We start from the raw sequence: 26,239 nt of genomic DNA, 5'->3' as shown, positions 1-26,239 counted from the left end.
TGATTTGTCCTGTGGTGGAAATGGTTTCCCTCTATTGATCATAGCTTCAGTAGGCTAAAGTTAGCCTTCACGAATATTCCAGTAGTCTCAATGACTTTCAGTGAAATTTAAGCTTTTAAGGACATATGTCTACATATGTGCTAGCTGTGCATCAGAAAGCAGCATAGTGATATTACCATGGCAGTCTGCTTTGGCTAATACTTTCTCCTTGTATAGTGTAATGATAAAGTTTCCAGGGCTCAAGCTAACTCATTCCAGTCTAGCTCATGTATTGCTACCCAGCACAGTGATGATCCAAGTACCTAGACCGCAACTGCCAAGTCTCTTTCAAAATGAAGTACATCACAGCATGCCTGAGGTACAAATACAGATGCTCCAAATTTTATAGACAAAGAGATGGAATCACAGAAAATTTAACACAAGAAAATGAAGGAGTTGACGTAAACATTTTGTGTCACTAAAGTTGGAGTCATACATGAATTCTCCAGAAGGCGCAGAAGGAATGAAAGTCCCCTGCCTCCACTGTAGGGTCTTTCCTTCAGCAGGTTTACAAGCCACTCAACATTAGCATAATCCATATAGTCATTCCCTTGATGTGCTTTACAAAGTTATCAGGAATAAAGGATAGTATATAATCTACTGTCAATGTTCAATGATGATAAAGCCTTTTTTTATCAGGATACTGCTCCCAGGTTCCCAAGCTTTAGACTATTATTACATTTGGTGACAGTTACTAGTTATTTTAAGTAAACATTGGGGTTGGTTTATGTTTAGTGATAAAATACAGTTTCCAAAGAACAGGGAATTGTTACTATTAATGAAAAGCAGCATTTAAACAACTTCAAGCATAAGTAATAATTTCTGGTCATCCTCTTTTTTCCAGGTGAAAAAAAAGCTTAAAAATTTATTTTTGTGTACTTTTGAACATTAAAAAAATCCAAATATCTCTCAGGATCAAACCTCATAAATGTTCTTTTCTTATTAACCCAATTCCTGAGATAGCATACAGGATGGAGAGCCAGGAAAACCACGTCCATCTCTAAGAAGTGCATGGCAAGGTTATTGTACAAGTGCTTTTATACAGCCCCTGTATTAAGGAAGGAAGGATTGTGGATGCAATGTGTAGGAGAAGGAGCTGTCCCTTTCTTTCTTATCTAAGCATTATGAGCAGTTAGTTCTGAGAGATCCTTCATTCTTTACTGTACGCACTGGGACTACAACTATTAACAGATCAGTTGGGGAGCTATCCCTGAATATCTTCCATACTAACAGTCACGGTGTTGTACAGCCAGGGTGCTATAACCTTTCCCTTGACTGAGAATATACACATATCATACATCTCATGATACAAATGGGAAGGAAGGAGGGTTTTAATCCCTTCCATCTTTCCATACTGCTTCCAATAAACATGGCCTTCATATGAAAATCTCCAAACTATTTAAGAGAAAGGACATTATAGAGGCACATCAGTGAGCAGTTTCCATGCAACCAACACATCTGAAGTTCACTGGAGAACTTCGTCAGAGAGTATAGTTCTTCAGAGCCCTGATATGCTGGAGTCTGACGCTCTCTTCTCTCGGACTATTTACCAATGGTCGGCCAAACACCAGAATGTATGCTACTTGGTTCACTGAGCTGGATATTTCTGACTCTGGATAAAAAGGGATAAAGGATAAAATTTTAGTCTGATGCCTAAAAAAAAATCTGTAGTAGTTTCAGTGTTAGTTAATACAGTTATTAAATGTCTGGAGAAGAAAATGAACAGTGGAGTGCAAAGTACACAAATGAGACAAAGTTATTGATGTTGGACAAGCCCAAATAGAATAGGAAAATTTCTAGAAGGATTTAGAGTAATGGGTAAAATGATGACAAGTGGAGATCAATGAAATTATACTCAGGAGGAATGTGCATTCTATTTGAAAACATGTTACATAGTTCTAAGTCACCTCTCAGCCCAGGAAAGGAATGGTGACAATACCGTGAACAGCACAAAGAAAACCTCTGTCAATCTGCAGCTATAGTAAAAAAAGCAGAGATTTTGTTAGAGTACTTATGGGATGGGATGGGGAATACTAAGATGTGTATAGGCTAGTGTAACATCCTCCTTTGGAATATTGTAGGTATTACTGTTACTACATCTTTAAAAAGGTACTAAAGCAGGCTCAAAAAGGGGATCAAGAATGATTAAAGGCAGGGAAAAAGCTAATGAGATGAGACTCAAAATATCTTACTGAGTTAGTTACTTATTTTTTAAAATATTTTTGCCGATGCCTATTCAAGCCTTTTGGCATTTATTTGATAAGTGGAAAATAGCAGCAAGGATAAATGATAGCTTGTAAGTACAAACACCTCAATCCACACTCCCCTCAACTGATTTAACAAGGAGAGGGGAAAACAGGCTTCACAGCCTGCCCAGAACTTTACAAAAGCCTGAAAATTACTTCCAAAATAAAAGACTCTTTACTGGGCACCCCTTGCCTTATTTATCTTGATGGAATTCCAGATGTTCAACTGTGCCATGGCCGAGGGAGAGAAGTGACCTCCTACATTAACCAGATCCCATACGTTTAGGGATGTATAAGTTAGAACTAATACCTTGAATTCCATCCAGAAGCTTAATGGAATCCAATGCAGATCACAGAGCTTTAGTCTAATATTCTCCCATATCCTCTTGGATTGTTTATATTACAAAGATGAATGAGAGGGAACATGATAAAAGAAGTTCCTAATTTCAGGAAGAATGCAGTTTGTTGTATTTGTTTGGTGCCTGAAAAATAACCTAATCCTTCGTCTGAGAAAAAATGGATTAGATATTGGCAGTAGAAGTGAACAAACAACAAGTAGAAGGAACAAACAACATGAGAGAATTCATTATAATGTTGCAGATTTTCTGATACGTTTCAACCCTTCTTCTACCACATAGACTCAAAAATGAGCACAAGCTCTAGCAGAGATGTAAGGATTTTTTCACATTTAGATCAATTTTTCATGTTTTGTACAGGTGGCAAGATTCTGGCTTTGACAGCCAGAATTTGTTCGATTCTACTGGCTATTTTGTGGTCTTAGTGAATAATCATGATCCCACTTCTAGTAAATGTATCCATCACAGTTGGCTGTTGTGTCCTTATTATCATTTCTGCAGCCAAATCAGGGACTGAAAACCCATGGAAGTTTCTCCTGTTAAGACTGAGGCACATTACTGCGTCAGTGTGAGCTTATTTATACTGCCTGCTCTCTGGGCTGTACCTCTTATGTGGACAAAGAGGACAATTTGGTCTGAAGAGCCGGCACTCTTCAGGTGACTGTAAATTGTATTTCTGATGATCCATCTTGGATCAAAAGACTGTGAGATGAAAATAGGATGCCCATTGTGAGATTATCATGGGATATCCTCTTTTGGATCCAATCAGGTTTGTGACAACACAGCTCACTCCACCCCACTTCTTGCTGACCCACTGTAGTTAACTGTTGCCTCCTCAGCTGTGCTGGTGGAGATGCTCATCTCTTGTCTATTTTTAGTCAGAAGTGAAGAGGGTGGGCAAGCAGCTACTAGTTAGGGTGTTAAAAGACGTCATTCTCCAGAGAATTATGCCAGCAGAAGAAGACATCATTCTGCTGGTGGAGCTGCTCATGAAGACATTCTCTAACCCACTTCCATCCCCACAAACTGGATGAGCTCACACAGCAGGACTTGACTGTCAACATGATGCACTTTGACTAACGTGGGACAGGTACTACTTAAGCAAATAGTTCCCTGGTAGCAAATCTGAAGAGGCAGTAAACCCATTAGTGTTATAGTTTGAGCAGCTTGGGACGGAACCTCTTTCACGGGCATAAGGTGATATTTCTGTGTGCCACTTTCGATTGTTCAGACCAATTTAGAGTTCATGGCTGTTCACATAAGTAAGTCTGCTAGCAGTTCTTAGGGTTTTGTAGCTTCTGGAAAAGAGACACTGATAAATGGATTGGGGTAGAAAGTAAATGGTAACTTCTTCCACCAGCCCAGAAGTAAGTTTACAAGTCAGTTCTGAAATATGTAACATATAAAGTACTACATTGTTAGATTTCAGGAAATGAAATCTTAGACAGATCTCATTTGTCAGATTAGAATAAGCCCCAACAGCTATTTATATAAAAAATGACTCTCTTAGGATTTATTTATATGTCAGACAAGTGAGTCAGTGAAACCAGCAAGTGAACTGCTAGAAGAGAAATGAAAATAGGTGTTAGAGTTCTTTGAAGGCCTTACACTGCTATCTTTTCAATTCATATGTCAAACTGGAAAGCTCTGTGTCAAATCCTCCCGTGCTGGGCAGCATGTTCTGTAGGGTTTCAGTCTTATGTTCATTTTCAATTTTTTCAAATTTGGAAAAATGTACATAACATGAATTGTTCATGATCAGCACTGCTAATTTTGCACAGAATATTGCAAAGCAGGCAGCTATTGATTGTAGAAAAAGTAAACATCCTCAGTGGCTTTTATTAAGATACTCAGGTCAAATTCAGTCATTTTCCAGCACTTTTCCAGGACTGAAAAGCTGAAGCTCTCCTATTCCCTATCCTGCTCCTTATTTTCTCTACAAAGGAATGAAGCCTCTAAAACTCCATATAATCCTTCTAAAAGTTACGGCTTTGAAGCTCTGCACAGACCTTCCATTCTATAATACGCCGGGGCTTTGACCTGTGTCTTTGCATGAAATTGCCCTGGGCTGGTTCCTACCCATTCCCTGGAGGATTTGTCTCAGGGGATAATTCTGGAGCAAGCAAGCACAGTCAACTAGAATAAGCCCTGCTGTGGGAGTCAGAAGACTAGGGTTCTTTTCTTGGCTGACCACAGACCAGATGTTTGCTGCTAGGAAAATTACTTCATCTCTATTTTTCCTTTCTTTGTTAGCTCTTTGGGTTTGGGGCTGACGCCTATTGAATGCTTCTACAGTGCCTAACACAACAGGGCTCTCACTGCAGATGACGCCAGGAGCAATATAATATTAAGACTCAAAAATACCATCTCATGAGACTATCTAGTTCCTTTTCTACCTACTGCATGGGTCTTTCCTAGCAGTAGGGTAATACCAAAACATTTTCTGGGAAAGAAAAAAGCAATATCCCCACTCCAAGGAATAAAATTGGGGTCAAACACTGACCCTTGCCAGTCCTCTCATCCATGTTTTTGCTAAGTCTATCCAGGTGCACATGCTATGACCAGACCACTTGCTTATCCACAGAGAAACAGCACTAATGATATGTCAACTTGGCAAGCTCCCTATTTCATTTCAAGGTCTACTGCCTAATAATAAAGTATATAGATTCACTCCCAGACTTACTCCCAGACTTCTGTATGAGCTGGGCCTATTTATTCTCTTCAAGAGAAAACCAGGCATAGGTTACAGGAGACTTCAACGTATGGTCCAATTTAAAGAGGTAACATAGACATAGACTACACCAAATTTGGTTCCAACACTGTCTGAGGAGGTTTTGCACTCTTGAATGCCTTCATGTCACAAACTCCAGTGCCACAACCCACAGTTGGTGCCATGCTCTGGCTAATAGGGCTTTGTCTTCTTATTATCTCTTTTCAATCTCAAAAACTCACACGCAAGGGAAAAAGTATTCATATTTCAGGAATACAGTCTACTACATGGAGATCAGTCAAGAGACTTGAGACAAAATGTGTAGACATGGACAGTCTGCTACAAGGAATGCTATCACTGAGTAACTAATCTTTCCTTGATACAGTCTGGGAAGACAGTAGATGCAAGGTATGATGCCCATGGCTCTTATAAAACAGGGAGCCCTATAGTTGAGGAGCTTTTTGGAAAATCTACTTTTTCAGAAAAAGCGTTACACAAAAGAAAATATATTTCATGTTTTTCTAGAAGACCCCATGCAGAGAAAGCTCCCTGGATAACAAAACACCATCTACTAAACTGCAGCATGACAGTTTTTGAGTGGCTATTTACTTAGCTGGGACTTGCACTTTTTATTTTTGCTGTGAGTTTTTTTTAGGAATCTTTGAGGGTTCTGGCACAAAAAGTAAGGGCATGCTAGTGAAATTAGGTAATGCTGTAAGGTCAGAACTCATGGTTAGAAACTAAGGATAATCAGAATATTAAACAGGAAGGTAAGCCTTACTCAGAAATGGGGAAATAGAAATCAGATGAAATGTTAATAGTTTCACATGAAGACTAATTGGAATTTCTGCTCTAAGCTAGAAGTTCAAATGGAAAAGGCAGAGCAAAAGAAAAAGCTGAGTATATTCACTGAACACAAGATGACAGTGAACCTGCCATAAAATACATTTGTGAAAAAGGAAAATACACTCCTAAAAACATCCCGCGGCATTTCCAGTAGTGATAGAGAAGCACTGAAGGACTTGAACAAGGCACTGGAGAGACACCGCCTAAAATACTGCAATGTAATTCTTGACTTTTGATCCAAGATCAGAAGTGTTGAATTCAGACTAGGATTACTCCAAGAAAATGCCTGTTTTATCAGAAGACATTAAAGAAATTCAGTTTGCTTAGCTTAGCAAAATGAAGGCAGAAAGGGGATATGCTTACTCTTTGCAAATACACAAGAGTAGCTAATATGAGGATTTTAACTTGCCAGGTCATTTTAACATGTTGATTTTCTAATTTTCAGAAGAACTTAAGTACCTTTTTTTACCTTTTTTTATAGTGTTTAATCCTATCTGAAAGTCTTTTGTCTGAGAATTGAGGTTCTTTGCAAATTAACAGCATTGAGTGAATCTTTTGTAAAAAAATACTTTGGTAGCTAATTAATAACATCTGTTATGAAAGGCAGAGATTAAATCTGAGTCCATAAGCTGAAATTGGGTAAAATCAACTTTCTAGCGACACTTGCTATGACTTTGAGTACCCAAGTAGTCCAGGCCAGGAAGCGATCCAAATCTCCTGTTCATACACTAGGAATGCTCAAATTATACATACATAGTGATATTATGGTAAAATGGCCATATAAAATCTTTCATACTAGGCTACAGTATGAAAATCTGCATGAATGGGCCATATTTATTTAATGAACAGAAGGCTTACTATTTCAGTAGTCATACGTACAGTTTTAAGCACAAAAGACTGCATTTTGGTATATATTTTTAAGACTCTAAAGGATATTGGTTCTGCCCCGGTAAGACCGCCTTTTGACATTTTCAGTGGCAGTATTGCTGTTGGAATGTCTTCATGTCACACTTAGCAACTGCTTTCTTTGGGTCACATCCAGCCAAAATTAGCTGCTATAGTTCCTAGTCAATGGACTTTCCAAAGCCCACCTGTGCTCCCCTTCATGACTTTTCAGGGAAATTCTCTTCCCTTCAGTAATTATGAACATGTCATTCATATTTTATTCTTCGTCAGAGCCAGCCTTATACTTTGCAGTTTCCCAGACTACAGCAGGGAAGGACTAAGAATAAAAATCCTCTAATTTGGCTTCCAGATTGTACTGATTTTTTTCTCTCACCTAGTTACTGAAACACAAGAGGTAAGGCTGACCCATGAAAAATATTAGCACAGGATGTTAAAGATTTATCTTGACTAAGAAAAGTGATGAAGTTTTAAACTTTCTAATTAGGGGAAGGTTTGTTATAGTTATATTAAGTTATGAAACGAACTTTCACAGTGCCTCAGCTAACACGTTGTTGATGATTTTTTGTAAGTTGACTATGTTCATATTCAAGCTCATAATACTATAAATAAATGTCATAAGACTATTCTGACTCAGTTCAGCCAATTTATTAACTAGGACTGTAAAACCTACAACAGCTGGCAGATAAAATATGGACTACAAACACCTCAGTGCCACCTACTTGTTTCAGTGCGGATGCTAGAATAGATCAAACTATATCCCATGAACTCAGTCATTAACTCTATATATATTCACTTAGGTTTCCTGACAAATTTTCAGGTATTACAAAATTCCTATATGATTATCATAGAAAGCAGAAGTGCCAGTATATAATTTATAATTTATGTAAAAATAATATATATATTTACAGTCACATATATTATATATGCACTTTAAAGGTATAAATATGATCATACTGTGGCTCAATTATATCATCATAGGATATATTTCATAATATTATATTATGTAATGGCATATTATATCATATAGTGGAATAAATACTATTCATGCTGGCCTTTTCTGCTATTTCCTTCTTTGAACAGAGGAATTTGGAGAAGTGCAAAATATACTAATTATTCACTGATGAGGTAATAGATTAGAAAAAAATGAACCAGTGCAAGACTAAGTGGATGGCATCTAGGAAGTCTGGTTAATACTTTATGGTGCTATATATTAAGTTTTCTCTTCGTGCACATGGACGATAAATGCAGTATTTGAGTAATGAAACAGGAAAACAATGCAATTGTACAGCTTGAATAACCTCTGATCCTTCTTTCAGAGTAGGTACAGAGGAAACTTAATTTTTCTTAGTTGGATGAACTGTACAGCAGGAATTAAACAGAGATTCAAAAGTGCAGTCTCTGCTCTCCCTTGCTCTCTCACTTGAGAGGAAAAAAAGCATTATGAAGCAGGTTTTTCCTCTCAGCTGCTTAGTGGTGGGCTGGGAAGGTTCTCGATAGCTTTTGGCTTGACTTGTCAAGAAAACTATGGTAACACCATCAGGTGCCCTCCCAGTGACCATCACAGGACAGGGGCTGTTGTCAATGTCACTAAATCTCCTCCTTTTCCAACTGTATTTTTCAGTTATACTGTTATTTGCAGGACTCCCAGGAAGTAAAAGAACCGGCTAAGAGAATCCACATTTTACCAGCTCCATTACACAAAAAGTACAATGCCTCTGGATAAAACTGGTGATTCCAATTGCTCATAACTGTAAAACATGGGACTGTTTATCTTCAAAGTGGGCTTAATTTTCAGTCCTCATTTAAACTTGTAAGATAAAGGAAAAAATTAAAACTAAGAAATTATGTCTTATATCATTGCAAAGTAAAGGAAAAATCCTTTCTTTTACATTTTTAATTATTAAAAAATGTGTTGTTAATATAGAAGGTAAGTATAGATGATGTGCATTCTGAACTCAGGATGTTTCTTCGGAGCATGTCTAAAATTCTACTTTCATCAGAGACCTTCATAGAAAAAAATAAAATTGCATCTCTTTATTAAATAACAGGTACAAAATCATGCATGACATTGCTCTAAGCACCAGATTACAATATATGCTAAAAAGATGAGTAAGTCTGTATAATTTTAAGTTTAAATATTAAATGAAATTAGCAGTAAATAGAATTAAAATTGCCTATATGACTGCATTCCTCCAATCAACTGGGTACTTAGATATATTTCTGAAGAAAGTATAAACTTTGTAGCATTCTCTCAACCATGATGCACGCTCCAGTTCAGTAGCAGTTCAAAATAGTAAAGAAAATACTAGGCTATACATTTCTACAACCTCTCACCAAGATGCTGGAATTATGAAAAATGGTTGTAAACAGTAAGTAAGAAAAATCTCTGATTTTTTGTTCCCTATTTCAGCGTAGCTAAGATGTTGCTGAACAAATTTGAAAATACATTGAGTTCTGAACTGAGAAGGCTCTAGCCATTTTTCAGTTCTCAAATGAGAAGTTTACCAAAGTCACAGGCATCAAAACATACCTTTTGGATTTGAGAGAAAAGTGCACCTGCAGATTTCATCTAGAATTTCTGTACAAAACCAAGCATTTTACAGATATTTAGGCAGACATATACACACCCTCAAGAACTCAGAGAAAAGAGCTTAAATTGTATATTTTTAGTCATACCTGGAGTCCTATTGACTGCAAAGAGAGTGTTTCTATGACAAAAGCATTACAGGTCTGATCGTTAGACCCACTACTGAAAAATGATGAGCACTCTCGAAGCTACTGCAAGTAGCAGTAATAACAGCTTACTGAAGAAGTCCAAAGCTTGCAGGATTGAGCTCATGGTAGGAAAGCTACTGACAGAAGAGGAGTAGGAGAGATGATGCAATAGATTTTTCTTTTTGGTTTCTTCTAATTCTTTACGGGTACAAGACATGATTTCCTTCATCTCAGAATTATGTTAGAATGTTTTCAGTTTTAATCAGTTCAATTTCAATATGACAAAATCCAAATCAAAGTCCTAAGTAGAGGATTAATCAAAGTCTGGTGTAGTGTAGCAAGAAAGAAATAGATAGGAAAAGCAATGTTTAAATTTCATGTAGGAAAAAGGTTAGTGAGAAATACATTGTAAAAAATCTAAATGTTGTTTAAAGCCTTTCCTTATGTAAAACATTATAATTACACGCATGATACACCTTTTATAAGTTTGATCTCATTGGATAGCAGCTAACATGCTCTTATAACTAATAAACTAATCAATATATTCTTTTTATCTGCTAGGTCGTTGTAATTCATTAGATGATACTTGAAAAAGATTAAGACAAGCTTGCTCTCCAAATGCACAATCTGATACGTGAGTCCAGTATCCTGTTTTGGAGATGATAAGAATACACCAAAAACATGTCCACAGATAATTTATAAGCCTATTGAAGAAATAATGTTGAAGATATGGTGCTTTGGGCAGCAGCAATACATAGGGGCTAGAAGTGGAAATCAGAAATCAGAAAATTCGAGCTAAAATTTTCAAAACTGGCTTCCAAGGATCAGGATTTTAATCCTTGATTGAGCATACAGAGAAACGTGGACTGATTTTCGGAGACAGAGTTGACCAGAATTTTATGATGGTAGCAATTTTCAAAGCTGTTTTTTTTTAAGAGAAACTCGGGTTTTAAATATACATTTGCAGGCACAAAGCCCAGATTTTTAAGGACATTTCAGTATCTTTCTACTCAGTGTTACAAAGTAGAAGTGATCTAGATACCTAAGCGAGTAAGAGATTATTGGAAAGCTTAAGGTTGCTAAGTCACTTTTCCAGAGGGAATATGACAGTTTCATTCACTCAGGCCTTGTAAGACGTAGTGGAGTAATATGTGAATACATATAAACATTTGCTATTTGATGGTCTGATTCTGCTGATCATCTGAACTCACTTTGGCAGTTCAGGTCACTTTTGGCTAGGTACCTGATTACTGACTTGGAAGAGTAGCTTTAGGTACTCAGACTTTAAAAACTGACATTAAACTTTAGGTTAACTTGTTTTAAACTCATTGATAATATTGTCCTTCAGCTGATCCAAAGATAGGCTTGGAAAAGGCCTGCAAATTCCTTCCTACGTGGGACTGTATCTTTGGGTGCATTCTGAATTCTACGTGGTGACTATGCAAAAACATCAGTATATAAACACTAAAAAAACAAAGGGTATTTTCTTTGCAGAGGAAATATGTCTGATTTGAATTCATAGAGAGGCTTTAAGTAGGGCGTTACATCATGTCAGCTTTTGCAAGCAGAAGTGTGGTAGGAACCATTCTGATGCATATGCGTGACCAGCACCATATGGCTTTTTCATGCTGTTTTTGTTTGCTTACATTTAAAGAACATTAAAGTTTCATATTTAACCACTCAAAAGCTAATACATGCCAGAATTAAGAAAAACTGTACAACCACAATTCAATCTGCTTGTATAAATCAACTGTTATATAGTATTTAAGGGCATGATCAAAAACTGGTCTTCCACTGGATCTTTTTCACAGTCACTGACTAGGTAGTTAGTCAACATTTATTTTATTCTCCAAATTGAATATGGGACTGCCAGCAAAGTTAGTTCAACCATTGCACTGTACAAAATGATACATTTCCTCCAGTGGAAGGATTCCTCTGTGGAAAGCATTTCTGTCTTGCTTTCAGTTGAATAGCTGACTATATAACACTGTACAAACCTAGCAATCACAACAACAAAAAAATCCCACACAATTAATAGCTGGGAAAATTTGGGCTGAATTCACTTGCCCGGCTTTTGCAACCTTCAGTGTAAAAATAAAACCAGTTTCCTCTATAATAAACTTGTCTTTTATTGCCAATGGTTTTAAGGAGCCAAAGCAACTGAAAGAAGCTAGTCAGCAATGTCTTCCTTTATGCTGAGCACCTAGAGTCGTAAAACCAAATGTCAGTTTATTACATTTGTTCAAGTCTATTAAGGGCAACAGGATGGGTTAGATGCTTCTGAGGACCAAAGCAGAAGAAACAGGAGTTTACACAAACGCCAGTGACAACACAGGTGGATCTCCAGGACCAGGATAGCTTGTCCTGGTGCCTACGGAATAATTCTAAGAAAAAGGATACCAGCTTTTTTCCAAGAACTCAAGATGAACTTTCAGAGCTTGCAATTAAACAAAAAACCCCAGGGGTTTTAGCTTGTGAGAGGAATAGACTTGATTTGAAATTACAGAGAGGCTGTAAATACAGCATTCCTGCCTTGTTGGTTTCAGAGAATTACTTTTCAGAGCAGAAATGTATTTGGAAGCATTTTGATATATAGCACCATATTTGGGCTATGTATTTACACTGTCCTAAGTGCAACAAAACTGGGTGCTATAGCCAGGTAGGAGAGTAAGTATTACTATTCCTGTTTTACAAATAGAGAAGCTATCTCTAATAGAGAGAGCTCTAATAGAGCTATCTCTAATAGAAAAGATCTTTCAGCCACAGGCACGTAGCAGATTATAATAACAAATATGATGAAATTTGATAAAATACCAAGAGTCTTTCTGCAAAAAAAGTCTTTCAGACCAAATCCTGAGACTTCTATTCATTTTTCATCCAGGTAATCTCCTGGTGTCCTTGGTAGGAATCTGCATTGCTGTTAGGTCAGAGCAGAATATGGCCTTAAATTTGGACTGATATTTAGAAGTATAATAGAATATAATAAGGTAAACGTCCTTTATTGCTTCCTATGCCTTGAACTGATCTATGGCAAGCATTTTTTTAATTACTTCTAATCCTCCCTTGGCTTTTTTTCATAGATCATCCCACACTAATGCCTTATGTGTCAACTCTTAAGCAACAGTTAAGCTGAGGCAATGCTATTCCCTAACTACTGTGATAAAAGATCTCCAAATTTCACCTCCATGTACCGCTCCTGAAGATTTCTGATTATTTTTTTCTTCTTCTTTATTTTAGGACAATTATATGCAGAAAGACGGGCAGCAAACAGCAGAGCGTGAAAGCCATTGATGTTAAAATTGAAACCGATCCCTTTGTGAATGACCAATATGATGCTTTTTGTGTAAAGGATGAAGGTCAGCACTGATATGCTATTGAAATAATGCACAGTCATCACTGTCTTGCAACATTAAACGTTTTGCCTTCCTTCAATTTTTCTATTGCTGAGTAGCAAAGGGGAATATTAAAAAATAAGTTTTTATAGTAAGCCCTTGCTAAGTGAGGCAACTGCTACAGAAACATTGGTTGCAAGAAATAAATGGTGTTATCATTTGTCTTTGCTGCAGTTTGGCAAGTTCAAGCAGCACTCCTGATTTGGAAGAATCCATTCTGGTGTTCACTGAATACACCTTATGGAAAAGAAGGCACCAGTATATCTGAGATACCAGAAGCATCTCCCATACTCAGCACTGGCTTAACTGTAGCTCAGAAGTCCGGGTTCCAACCACAAAACACAGCACCATTGTATATGTATCAATACACAATATTTGTATATAGATAACTTTTCTGAAAACTAAACTATTCCTAATTTAAGTTGATGCTTAAACTTTCTGATACTGAAATGCAGGAACTCACAAGAAAAGGAGGAGTCCAAGGGCAAAAAAGTGTTACTGATAGGCAGGAATGTATAAGGGAGTTTGGGAAACCCTGAAATAGGCCGTTGATATCCTCACCGAAGTTTTTCAAAGAAAAGTAGGGGAAGCAGATAGCATTTACTGAGAAACAACAAGATCACAACACGGGGGGGGGGGGGGGGGGCATTTTACTAAAAAGTTAGTGGCAGCAGTGAGAATGAAAATGCGTTTTGCAGTAAAAATGTGGCATGCAGTTTGATGCATATTTGATAGATGCCTGTTTAGTGAAATATTGCAGAGTTTGACTGACCGCCCTCTTGAATAACTATCATGCTGCTAACTCCAGGCTCCGTGCTGCTATGAGTGATGCCAGCTTCATCATCCAGTTGGTAATGCTGTCACACAAGCACCTCTGTGCTTTCTTTCATGCTGCTTCTCACATATAAGAGCAGCTCCCTGTAAACATCTGCAAAACTATCTCATTGTCTTCCTTCACATCTCGCTTTTGTCATGAACCCCCATAAAAACTTGCCGTGGGTCAGACAGCTGTGGTGGGCTGAAATCATAGCTCTGACCACTATTGTTCCATTGTTCCCTTGTGCTCCCCTGTCTGCCTCCACCTGCTGTCTCTTAGCTTACACGTAGATGCTGGATCTCTGGGAAGGAACCAATGCAAATTTTGCCTTTGTTTACTGTTCACAGTCAAGCGGGCATTGGTGCTGATAGCAAAATAGACTGAAAATGTATTTTTGAAAGGGAGTATTGCATAGTACTCAGAAGCCGTACAGTTAAAAGTCAGGGGAAATTCATACTGGTTACCAAGAAGAGACAATTTATTAACGACTTGTTTTATACAAGGCAGGGAGTTTCCTGGTGACAGAATGGGATGACCATGCCAAAACACTCATCAAATGGTACTTAAACACAGCAGTATTTCTAGATGAAAATAAGGTCCCCTCCTCCCTGAATACACAACGTATTTTAGATGCAGAGTGGATGTTTGAATAAAAAGGCTTAAGCGAAGCTGTCTGGCAATGAGACTAGTCTACAGGTGGTGTGAGAAAAGAACAAAGTCCATGAAGGAAATAGCCCTCCATGTCTAATGAGGTAGACTGATGCTGAAGTCTATTTGTAGGCTAAGGAAGTGGCCAGCATTTTGTAGAATGGGATGCCTCCATTCAGAATCCCCATAGTGGTATACGCGTCTGTAGAGATACATAAGCCATTTCAAAGTGGTATGTGGCCAATGCAGATTCAAAAGCTGTTGCTGCCAGTTGTGGTACCATCTGACTTTGCTGCTGACAGTGGCATCTGGTTTAAAGTAAAAATAACGAAAAAAGGGATCACTATTTTACAGGATGAACTGGGTCTGCAGGTCACTTTTACATATAGAAAAGCATGTTGCTATCTATGATACTGCAGTAACATACATGATTGATAGTACAAAGTAACTGATTGATGAAAGAACAACCTACACCTCAGGGATGCCACTTGCAGATCTGAGACGTAGATGTCCAGCAGTAAGCAACAATAACAAACCTCTGCTACCCCACAGCCTCAGACATAGTCCATGACTAGCTTCTTCCTGTATGTGCTTTGCCGTTTTTAAACGTCACTGATAGCTACAAGTCAAAGCTATATGATTAACGAATTGTTTCTTACTTGAAACCTCCTGACTACTTTCATTTTATGAAAATTAACATTGCTTTTAAATAATGTGACTTCTATATTTGTATTACTAATACAGTAATATATTAGTATTAACAGCTGCGTATTGATATCATTTACAAAAAAACAAGCGGTTTTGCCCTCCCAAAAGTGATAAAGCCCAGTACTCCCACATTGGTTCCCACGTCCCCAACACAGTACCCTCACGCCCTTCCCTGTCTTCCATATCCATCCAACCAACAATCCAAAGTCCTATTTGAAATTCATCTGGTTCTCTCTCTCCTATGTTTCTTAACCTCATCTCTCCATGTCATCTCCTCACATTCACAGTACAGTCAGCTCCCTGCCAGGTCCCTGCATGGCTAGCTGGGCAAGAGGTAGCATGTGCTGTGGCTGGCTCCAAGGCATGAACATGCTGGTTTGTACCCCTGTTGGCAACACTGGGTGGGCTGGCCAGCACTACTTGTGGGAGCAGATAAGACCTGAGGTCCACCTGTGTACCTCCCAATGGAAGATAGTATCTTTCCTCTTTTTAACTTGTTTTATTAAATTGAGTAGACATTAAACAGCTTTGAGACTTCTTCCTCCTTGTCAGCCTTGGCTGAAATCAGCCAAAGGTTCAGACAAACTGGCAGACTGAGGGCTGACACATGGAACAGTCACACCAGCCTTCTCTTCCTTAGAGACTAAGTTGATAATAACTCTCAGCAACTCTCAGGGTTGTGCAAAGGACTTCTGAAAGCACTATGAAACTTCTAGTACAGAATCTCCTTCTAAGGCCTTGGTTTACAGTTATTCATTACTTGATTAACGTTTAGCACATGAATGAGGTGTTCAGTGGAATCAGGGCAGTGGTCAGATGCTAGGAAGAGTTTTAAGTGTACTTACAGGATCAGGCTTTCACATATGAAAAACCAGAACGATACCTTTCTTTTGGTGCTTCTAAAATTGATTTTGTTGCATATACACAAAAGAATCATAGAGGTCTTTAATAACATCAGTTATGCTTTACAGGGCAAGATGTAGCTGAAATATTCTGTCATTGCTGTATGTACAACCACAGTTTTCGTAGTATAGAGAACAGTATGTCTTCTCAATTTCTCTGAAAAAAATGTTTTATGCAGTTGTCAGAGTCAGGAAGACAATTCTGTATCAGTTCAGAATCCAGTGAGACGGGAAAGTTTCTCTCTTAGCCCTGAGTGCCAGAAATTACCTAAAAATATATGAGCTTCCGCCTATTTTGAAAATGGAGTATCACACCTAAGGCAGACCTGGCCCACAGGATGTACATTTAACTGTTCATCTAAGCTCATAAGAAAATGCTTCTAAATATAGAAGAGATAAAACAAAACAACTAAAAAACTATGAGCCGACAATTTTTCCTACCTTTGTTTTTTTTTTTTGGCAGGAAACTATACCATTCGATTTCATATGTATACAGCCATTGTGGTTGTCTTTCTGGTGTTTTCTAAAATGCAGCAATGGAAAGATCTTTGTTAACAGCTCCTAAGTTTTACTGGTTCTTTCTTTCTACGACCCACTGATATTTAGAGGCAATAAGTAAGATCTCTATTCCATTAGGCTTTGATTTGCTGCCATCACAGAAAAACTAAACAGGCAACAATTTGTAGTAGTGTACAGCATAAATGCAAATCAGACTTTGTTAAACATAACTGCTAGCTCCAGGAACTCATCAAAAGTTCATGGATTATGTACCTATTTCAGTTTGCCTTTTTCAGCAGTAAGAAAAAAAAAAGAAATTAGGGTATTCTTTATGACAAACATTTTAAATGCACTTTAAGAGAGCCATCAAACTACAGCTTGCTTTATGTAATATTTAAATCATTTCTTGTCATGCTTTGCCATGCATATGAGGTTTTTCATTTTTTCATTGCTACAGTTTTTTTTCCACAGCTTTGCATATAGCTGGCAGTTAATTTCCAGCTACCTGGTGATGTCATTTAAACTAATAAATGAAGTTATTCTTACCAGCTCTATCTGATGAAAGGGGTATTGGCATCCTAGCATCAGTAGCTTACAAGCAGCACTTACACTGGTTATGTTTAAGTTTTGGTTCTTTGTACTCTATTTAAACTTAATATTTTTATCTCCTCCCAAAATTCCATACCATTTAGTTTCTCTGCAGTCAAGAAGAAAAACAAACATCCGCACTCATCTTTCATAGCCTTGAGTATTACGAGTTGCCTTTTCTAATTTCTTAATGATAAGACGACATCCTATAAATTCCAGTGGTTTCTCTGGAAAAATTCTGTTGAATTGAACTGTTGTAAAAGGGGATATTTTACGTCAAAGAGGATATTTCATGTCAGATTAGAGAGCATAATACACTGTTGAAGCAGCCATTGTAGTAGATAATAAGATTTCAGTCGCTTCTCAGTTCTACCGGGTGGAGTGGAAACCGAAGTTTGCATCTTTTTTGAGCTGATGGTTTTTTTCATTGATTCTAGGCTGTCGTTTCTGTAAACAGTATTTTGTCTCAAAAAACCCTTACAAACTTATAATGTGCATCTAGTTTAAGTCAAGAAAATGCTTCTGGAGAAAACTGGATAGGAGAGGGGGAGTGTTGTTTCTTTAATGTGACTTGTGTTGACTCTGCCAAAAATCATCTGTCACAAACTCCTTTCTGCATATGGTTTGGAGTTAAAGTTACTCTTCAGAGGGGCCATAATTCCTAAAAGCCAGTCAAGACTGAACGTGCTAACTCTACTAACAAGATGCATCTTAAATCCCTTTTAAAGAAAAGCTGCTGGGTCTCTGTGAGATCTATAACCAGAATCATCACTAACCTTAACTAATATATCTGTGCTAAGCACTCTTATGTCTTTGCTGTGCCATTTACTCCCATTCAGCTTTTGTATTTTGCCTCTATCCTGAATTTCACCCACGTATATTAAGCTGTTTATTGACTGTGGCAGTGATTTTCACCAGAGACAGTCTCTGCCAAATTATTGCTGACACGAGGATCTCCTATGTACTTCCACATTTCCATATATTTGTGCTCTGCTTTCTGCTGCATAGTCTAATTCAGCCTTGTTTATTAGAGGCCAGTTATGAATGCATGGAGCCTTATCAGACATTTGACCTCACTGTCAATATGTGGTTCACTGCATTTGCAAAATCTCTTCTTCATAAAATGGCATCCAGAGGGTCACCTGCCAGGTCTGCTGCTTGCAGCTGTTGTTAGGACACCAGAGCTCTCTGCAGTAAACTTAGGAAGGGCCAGAATTTTTAGAGCTGGATTCAAAGTTTCCAAGTTTAAGGATGTAAACTCTCACGCAAGCAGGCAGAGCATGGGATCCCGTGGAGGGGGCCTGAGTGCAGAGCAAAAACAATCAAGGACATCAAGCTCTTGTACTGGGAAGTGTGCACTGGGCTCATCTTTTAGCAAGTACCGACAGAACATGCCAGTTTTATCAGAGACTAGAGGGGGTGAAAAGCAGCGCTCCACATGGAAAGTTCAGACCCTGCTCAGCACAAGAAGAGGAAGCTGGTCCTCAACTACTGCAGTTGCCACTGCAGGCAACCTCTGTAATCTCCTTACAAAGAGCACTGCTGTTCCTCCTAATGACAGACTGCTGCCAACACACCCTCTGTCACGCTTCATGGCCCATATCTGCCTCCTCTGTTCCAACATGCAAATTGCCTGAACGCCAACACTGAGCACAGACTGTTACTCCAAACAAATCCATGCTTTGCCACCTCCTGGTACAAAGGCTGCAAACAAAAACCTGAAGCGTGGCCCCAGAAGTGGCTCGTTTTAATGGGCCAGTATCTCTTCTGTACACGTGCCAGAAAGAACTAGTATGACAAAATGTTGAAGACAAGTTCTCAAAGCAGCTGAGATTACAGCAGCCCTAAGAACCTAAATAAGATGCAACCCTAAAAATCCCCATATATCTTACGCAAGACAGAGCGTAACAGCAAAATGGATGTAGGAACTCAAGTATGCCTTTGCAGATTATCAGCTTTAACTTAGCCTTGTCTACTCAGTCACCTCATTATGCTCGGTAGTGAAGACATGACCTTAGAAAGTCTCATACGAGAAATTCAAAAGTTCCACATGCAATGTTCATCCATGAACATCTCTGAAAGCTCTCTTTTTCCTTCCATTTATATATCCAGCCAAATCGCTTTTTCAGGATCTCCTTATTCTCTGTTATTATATCTGTTGCCAAATTCTACAGTCAAGCTCCCTTCAGCTTTCTTTCTTTCCTGGAAGGTTATAATGTGCTTTTTGAATGTGTTTGCCATAAGGTAAATGTATTTAAGTAATGTAAACATTAATTTTTTGCTTCCTCTGGCCACATGATTAAGAAGCAAGGCTTTGTAGATAAGAATACCCCCTGACAAATAATTGTCCCATGCAGCCTTGGAATGAATATTTCCTCAGAGTAGATACACAGCTCCCATTTGTACTGATGAAAGCGAGTACATAAATAAAGTACATGAAATGCAGGGGTCTGTAGCTTGCCTACGAGGCAATAAAATATTTTTTATTCCTTTCATCCACATCAGTCTCTATTCATCCTACCAGTTCACAGGAAACGCATTAGTTGCTAACTACTCCTCACTTCCTCAGATGCCAAGCCTGCATGAGACTGTACATAAACTGAGCCTTGTGTAGCCACAAGAGCTTGTTTTTTCTGTCAGTGTGCGTGTGTGCATAACTCCCACTAACTTCAGAAGGTGTTAGACAGTATTTGTATGTGTACAGAATGAAGAATAGACTTCAAAGCTTTGACTCCAGTAATGTGCCCCTTAAATTAGCGGCAGATGTTTTCAGCACACCCAATTAGAAGTGGTTAGCTAGGTTTATCAGACGATTTCTAAAATTCTGGTCCAGAAGAACTGTCGTAGAGCACTAATATTTACCATAGGATGTTCATTTCATAACAAGGCTAACAAATGACAACATATATACACTGTATTTCGTAAGCAAACATGTATTTGCCTGTGCCTGGATCATAAGCAGATAGGTTATGGGAAAAACTATATCAGGAACTCTGAAAGTCTTGAAGGTAGCTCTTTCAGCTTCAAAACAAAAATCTTACCAAGAAACAGAATCTTTGTTATCCAACTAAGTAATTAGCTTTTATACAGAGGCGAACTGTTTCAGCAGGAGAGATCAATACTAGAACACAGACCTGACGCTAAGTTTGCCGTTTCCCACATTAAGTACCAGAATTCCTCAGTTCTGTTACACCTTTTATTTTTGGTTGTTCTGTATCAGGACAAAATCAGGTTTTCTGTTATTTTTGGCAAATGGATTAGCTATTTTCTTTTCTACAGTCAATATGGTCTCTAGAACCATGGGAAAAATTCCAAGATTTGGAAAAGAATATAGAAGAGTTTATCTGTACCAAGGCTGCACCCTTTGTCCATTGGGTTTCTTGGTAAAATCATGTCCTTGTCTTGTGGATTTTTTCCTGCCGCAGAGAAGCTGGAGAAAAAGGCAACACGGCAAGGAAGACCTTTGAGAGAAGAGAACCTGCAGTGTCCTAGCAGTTCTCTAGATGATCGGGAACAATGTTGCTAACAATAGATAAGATTTTTACAAACTGCAAAACAGAGTTAAAGTTCAATTTACACTCATGTTGGCAATTGTCTGTTTGCTTGAAATCTGCACTTCTTTCATGCAGAAAAAAGTTTAAAGAAATCAGATTTGTTATTGTTTACAGTCTTTTTTACTTTCTAGTTCCTTTCTAGTGTCGCAGGCAGAAATATTATCAAGCAACCTTTTGTTAGATTTTCTATCTTGATAAATTTAGCACTCTCTTTAGAGTCTCACAGAGATCAGAGATACGCTACCCCTGGTTTTGTAAGTTGAAGAGTACAGGACACCGTTTTTTATAGGTTAGGTGTTTCTTATGGGGGAAATTTGAGTATCTGGGAAGAAACTTCTAATTATAAGAAATAAAAGAAGATTAGAGATAGTTTGAAAAATGACTAGTGTCCATCTGGGCCTTTCATTCCTTTGAACATGGACTGGGTCATTCTCCGCCTCTGACAGCTTATTACAGTGAAGTAGATACTAAAGTGGTAATTTAAACAATTTCATAACCTTGTTGCAATTATGAAAAATGACTGTGTCCAAGTGTTTGCTATCCAATCCCAACCTACATAGCCCTTATTCATGTTACAGAAGCAGGCAGAGAGGATAGCTACAGCTTGACTTCCTTGGTTGACTTGCAGAAAACAAAGCTCTACTATATATATGTCACATCACAAATATAGCCCCGTATATACCTTCCCAAACACAACTGTAGCTACTTAAGGAGGATTATGAGGACATGAACTGGATGAAATTCTGTAGATTTGTGTAAATTTGTCTTCATGGTTACTATTTTAGCACCATAGTTAGCACTGCATTTAAAGACATATTACACAGTCTCTGCAAGCTTGTTTCTTTTCTCTTTTCAGACAAACCATGTGGGGACCCGCCGTCCTTCCCTCACACCATCTTGCACGGTCACACTGGCTTTGAAATGGGGGACGAGCTTCTGTATGTTTGTGCGCAAGGGTACATCATGGGCAACAAGGAGAGCGCTTTCACGCTGCTCTGTGACAGCTGTGGGGAATGGTATGGCCAAGTTCAGGCCTGTGTCAAAGGTAAGCTCATCCGACACACAAAACACAGCTCCGGGCTGTCACCGCTTCTCAGCTGCCCAGCTGAGACTCTTTCAGGCTTAATGGAGTGTCTCCCAGGTATTTTCAGTTCCAGTTGAAGGTCTTGATGGTTATAGCATCAATGGCTTCCTGTATTTATATGGCAGCTGGCCCAACAGGGCTTTTACAATACCAGTAACAGTCATCGCAGTGAACCACAGGAGATGTTAACTTATTCATACTTCTATGAGCAGAGAGTTTCTTTTTGGGAAGCAGGAGCCATTTACAATAAAAAAAGTGTAACACTTTATGCCTAGTTTATTTTTGCTGTATCTGCTAAACCCAATTTAGGGATTTGCTGTGAGTCTTATTCCAAGGTTATCGTTCAACTCCTGCCTTCCACATCACCACCTTCTTTCTTTTCCCCCCTAAAAGACCTTTTTTTAAAATGCTAAACACAATTTTCCATTACTGGAAAATAACCTTTGGGAAGATCCTTCATCTACTTATTAAATATCAGAACCAGCCCTTTCTGGTAGTTGGTTGTTTATAATTTTGTGAGTGCTCATTCTGATACAGGAAGAGATTTGTAACTTCTCAGTGTACTTCTCTGTTTACTCCGGGAAAGGGATTACTACTGACGTGACAACAAGTGTCGGAGGTATTTTTTCGGAGCAGTTCAAGAGTCATGCCCAGGCAGCATTAGTAAGCCAAAGACATTGTTTACCAGATAGAGTGCATAATGCAAGTTTGTACGTCTTCTGCTATGTTTATTTTCACAAGAAGCCACAGAGTTGCTACAGACCAGCTACTCAAATGAAAATCCCATATTCGTTCTTGCCTTTGGGAACCTAAATCAAGTACAGAGAAAAATCTGTATCTTTTTACAGAAACACAAAAAAGTGTGACAAACGTATGCGAATAACATCTTTCCTTGCCGTAGACATTCTTAGGCGGTCCACGATTTTATCATCTGGTCACCATCCTAGTACCTTCACATGACGGTACGTGCTGAGGCCCCTCAGGAGCTGGACCTCAGATTTTAGAACAAAACGGAGTTTTCTGCCCTTCTGGGCTCCAAGGCTATGAAAGCACCAAATTTCCTCTAAATTCAGCCCCGGGAATACAGATGCTGATCCTGTAAAATGCTCTTCTCACCTTTCCTATGCTTTAAATTTCTCCAGATCTCTCTTCCCAGAGGCCTGCCAGTACTGAGCAGATTCTCCTCTTTGAAGGCAGCCCCGAAACAGCTTTTCCTGACATCTTTCCCTTGCGATTTCACCTTGAGCGTGTGCTGCTGACTAGCATATCTTGACCTCCGAGAGAGCATCCTCCTTACAGTCAAGAAAAAGTGCCTGACGGCAATTTTTTTTTTGGTGCGCTCTCAGCTTTTCAGCCTTATTTGTTCTTCCTGCCCGTCCTGCTGCCTGCTGGCCTTACCCAACCCCTCGCCTTCCCCCACCTCGGCCGGCGCCTCTCCCTCTCCCAGTTGTCCCCTCACATAAACCTCGATTTCTCCTGGGGCGGAGGGCTGGGGGGGAAGGGTCTGCTTTTCTGCCTTTCCTCCCTGCCTCTTGCCCGCCCTGGGTGCTCGTTCCCTCTCCCGCCAGGCAGGGCTTCCCCTTGCGCTCGTGAGCAGCCATTTTGTACTCCAGGGCCCCCTTCCCCTCCGCTCCCGCCGCGCCTCTTCTGCCTCCGCCTGGCAGCAGGGGCTCCCCCTCGCCTTCGTCCCTCTCCCATCTGCCGGCTGCTGCTTTCGGGAGGGAGGGGAGCGCCACGGCTCCCTCAGAGCCTCCTCCCTGCCGCCACAGAGGTGGCTGCGGGGTGCCGGCAGGAAGATGGAGCCTGGGGGGGAAGGAGGGCCGGGGCTCCATGGCCGCCTCCGCCACCTACGGCTTGTAAGAACGGAGTCTGGCTCCGCAGCTTTAACGAGTCCTTTCCTATTAGTCGCGTTAGCGCTTTCAACCGGCTGGCCTTGCCCGTAGGATAAATGCCGCTGCCTGCAGTAGGTTAGGAAGAGCAAAGATACCTCAGTGAACAGAGCTGCCCATGCCAGAAGAGAGGCCTGTGGCGGAGTGGTAATAACCTGCAGAAGTACAATCAGGGTTACAGCTAGGCAGTGAAAGTTAAAAGTAAAAAAAAAAAAAAAAAGGTGTATTATTTTTCAATTTGCCTTATTAAAAAGCAGATGATTTTCGTCATGTCCTATGCTTTCAGGGATTTTCTCTGCAAAACACAAAAGTAGCAACCTGGATATCTCCTCCTTTAAGAGGAATGAACGTGGAGTTCCTTATAGCAACAAATAGCTTTACTCGAGGAACTGGGGCTTTTTTTTTTGGAAAAAATAAAGCATACCAAACACAGTAAAAGCTCTGGGAAATGATAATAAAGGCATTTCCTTAATTTAAACCTACCAAAAATCTACCTTGATATGTTAGTTAGGTTCTGTGACAAGCTTTTAACTTTCTCTTTGTTTAAACACAGCCTAAATAGTACCATGAATACAGAAGTCTTCTGCTTTCTCTTTCTCCTTCATGTTATTCAACTCAATGCATAAAGTGCAGAATTTTTCCAGTATTTCAGAACAGTCCTGAGGGATTCTTACTGTTTTTTTGTTTTGTTTTGTTTTTTTTCAGAGAGGTATCACACCTTTAGGATGATATTTTTGGCAAAAACATATATGTTTTAAACAAAGGAGTGGGCAGCTGTTATACAACTGGGCAAATAGAAAAGGACAAGCTCCTTGGAAGCTGAGAGAGACTGAAGCTCTCTCTATTGGCTTCAGTTAGCATATCCCTTTCAGAATATATATTCCTTAATGCCCAGGATCTTGCTAGGAGTTATTTTTATTCCAGGTGGTGGATAATAAGGAGAATAGGTCAAAGTAGTTCTTAGTAAAAATGAGCTGTGTCCATGTACCAGGGAACTAAATATTCAAAACCATCCACATGGTGTAAAGATACCAAAAATATATTCTGACTTCGTTCTGAACTATTTCAGCTTCCAGAACTATTGTTAAAAACAGCAGTTCAGATGATTAAGTGAAATACTTAATCTAGGGGAGACAGTGAGGACGGAGAGAAGGAAAAAAAGAGTATCTACATCCAATAACCCAGTGGGTCTGAATCCCCCATAATCTGCACCAAACTGATATGTGTTTTTCCTTCCCTGGATTTAGTGGAAACGTTAATTTTATTGAACTTAGAATAAAACTGTATTGCACCAAAGTAAGCAGAGGAGAGAATCGGGTCATTCAAGTTATATGTGTTTCACTGTTTTCCCTGTATAAATAGTCTATTTCCCCTGTTTTGCCTGAGCCTTTCACACAGTGGCAGGGGAGAGAAAAATATTTTGAAAAGAAATAGGAAAATGTGGTTGTAAAATCACAAACATCAACACTGGAACTTGGGAGCAGATGTAATATTGAGGATTATAATTTTAAAAATGATTTAAATGTAGATTTCATGCTGAGGAGCTTCCTCTGATTAATGTTTTTAAAACACTTTAAGGACCTGGAATAGAAAATATTACATGTATTCAATGAATCATTAAAAATCACATATTCAATCTTTCCTGATCACAGTTCTTTAGGAAAGGATGCTTTACAAGAACATCAAAATGTGTGGGTTTTTTTAATGTTCAAGTTAACTTTTTAAATAAATGAGAATTTCATGAAAAAGAACAAAATTTTGAGTTTATTTAAAGAAGCCTGACTTACACTTGACAGATGTATTGGGGTCATAGTAGAGATGAGAATTGTTTTACTAATTAAGTTCTCCAGAAGGTAGCACACACACCACTTTTCAGGTACTTTGAAGCAGGAGAGTAACTTTACTGTTGTGAAGGCTAATGATGAAACATATGGAGAATTTACATCCCTGGTGGCAAAATGGACCATTTCTATTCTAACTAACTGGCTCACAGCAGAGGAAAGATGACCGTATAGCCACTTCAATGAATATCTGAAGGCTATATTTAGCTGCTCGTAAGTTGATAGTCCCCTGATTCTGAATCTGCTTTGGGTGAGCAGCTGGAATGTAATGCCCAACGCTTTTATGCAAACACGACAGAACCGTGCGGAAAACACTCTGGTCAGATATAAGGTCTGTTCCGAATTCTGGCAATGTCTTTGAGACTGTGGGCAAGTCAGCTATGCTATTCTCTGTTGCTTTTTCCACCTCATCCATGAAATAGGATAATATTTATCCAGCTTCATGATTTTTTTTGAGACTTGCAGATATTACAACTATATGTTACTGTCCTACGTTTTAA

At 38.9% G+C, this 26,239-nt stretch overlaps 1 protein-coding gene across 1 annotated transcript in view; it reads left to right on the top strand.

Annotated features, from left to right (window-relative positions):
* Window positions 1-26,239, top strand: part of SUSD5 (sushi domain containing 5) — a 45,150-nt gene that overhangs the window by 9,819 nt on the left and 9,092 nt on the right. Inside the window, exons 3-4 of the mRNA XM_009679762.2 lie at window positions 13,056-13,174; window positions 21,782-21,970. Of these exons, the coding sequence (XP_009678057.1) occupies window positions 13,056-13,174; window positions 21,782-21,970 (308 nt within the window). The remainder of the gene's footprint in view (window positions 1-13,055; window positions 13,175-21,781; window positions 21,971-26,239) is intronic.

This window comes from Struthio camelus, chromosome 2 (genome assembly GCF_040807025.1).
Source record: "Struthio camelus isolate bStrCam1 chromosome 2, bStrCam1.hap1, whole genome shotgun sequence".
Classification (NCBI taxonomy): domain Eukaryota; kingdom Metazoa; phylum Chordata; class Aves; order Struthioniformes; family Struthionidae; genus Struthio; species Struthio camelus.
The sequence above is the reverse complement of the archived record's forward strand: the minus strand, read 5'-3'. Positions and strand labels throughout refer to the sequence as shown.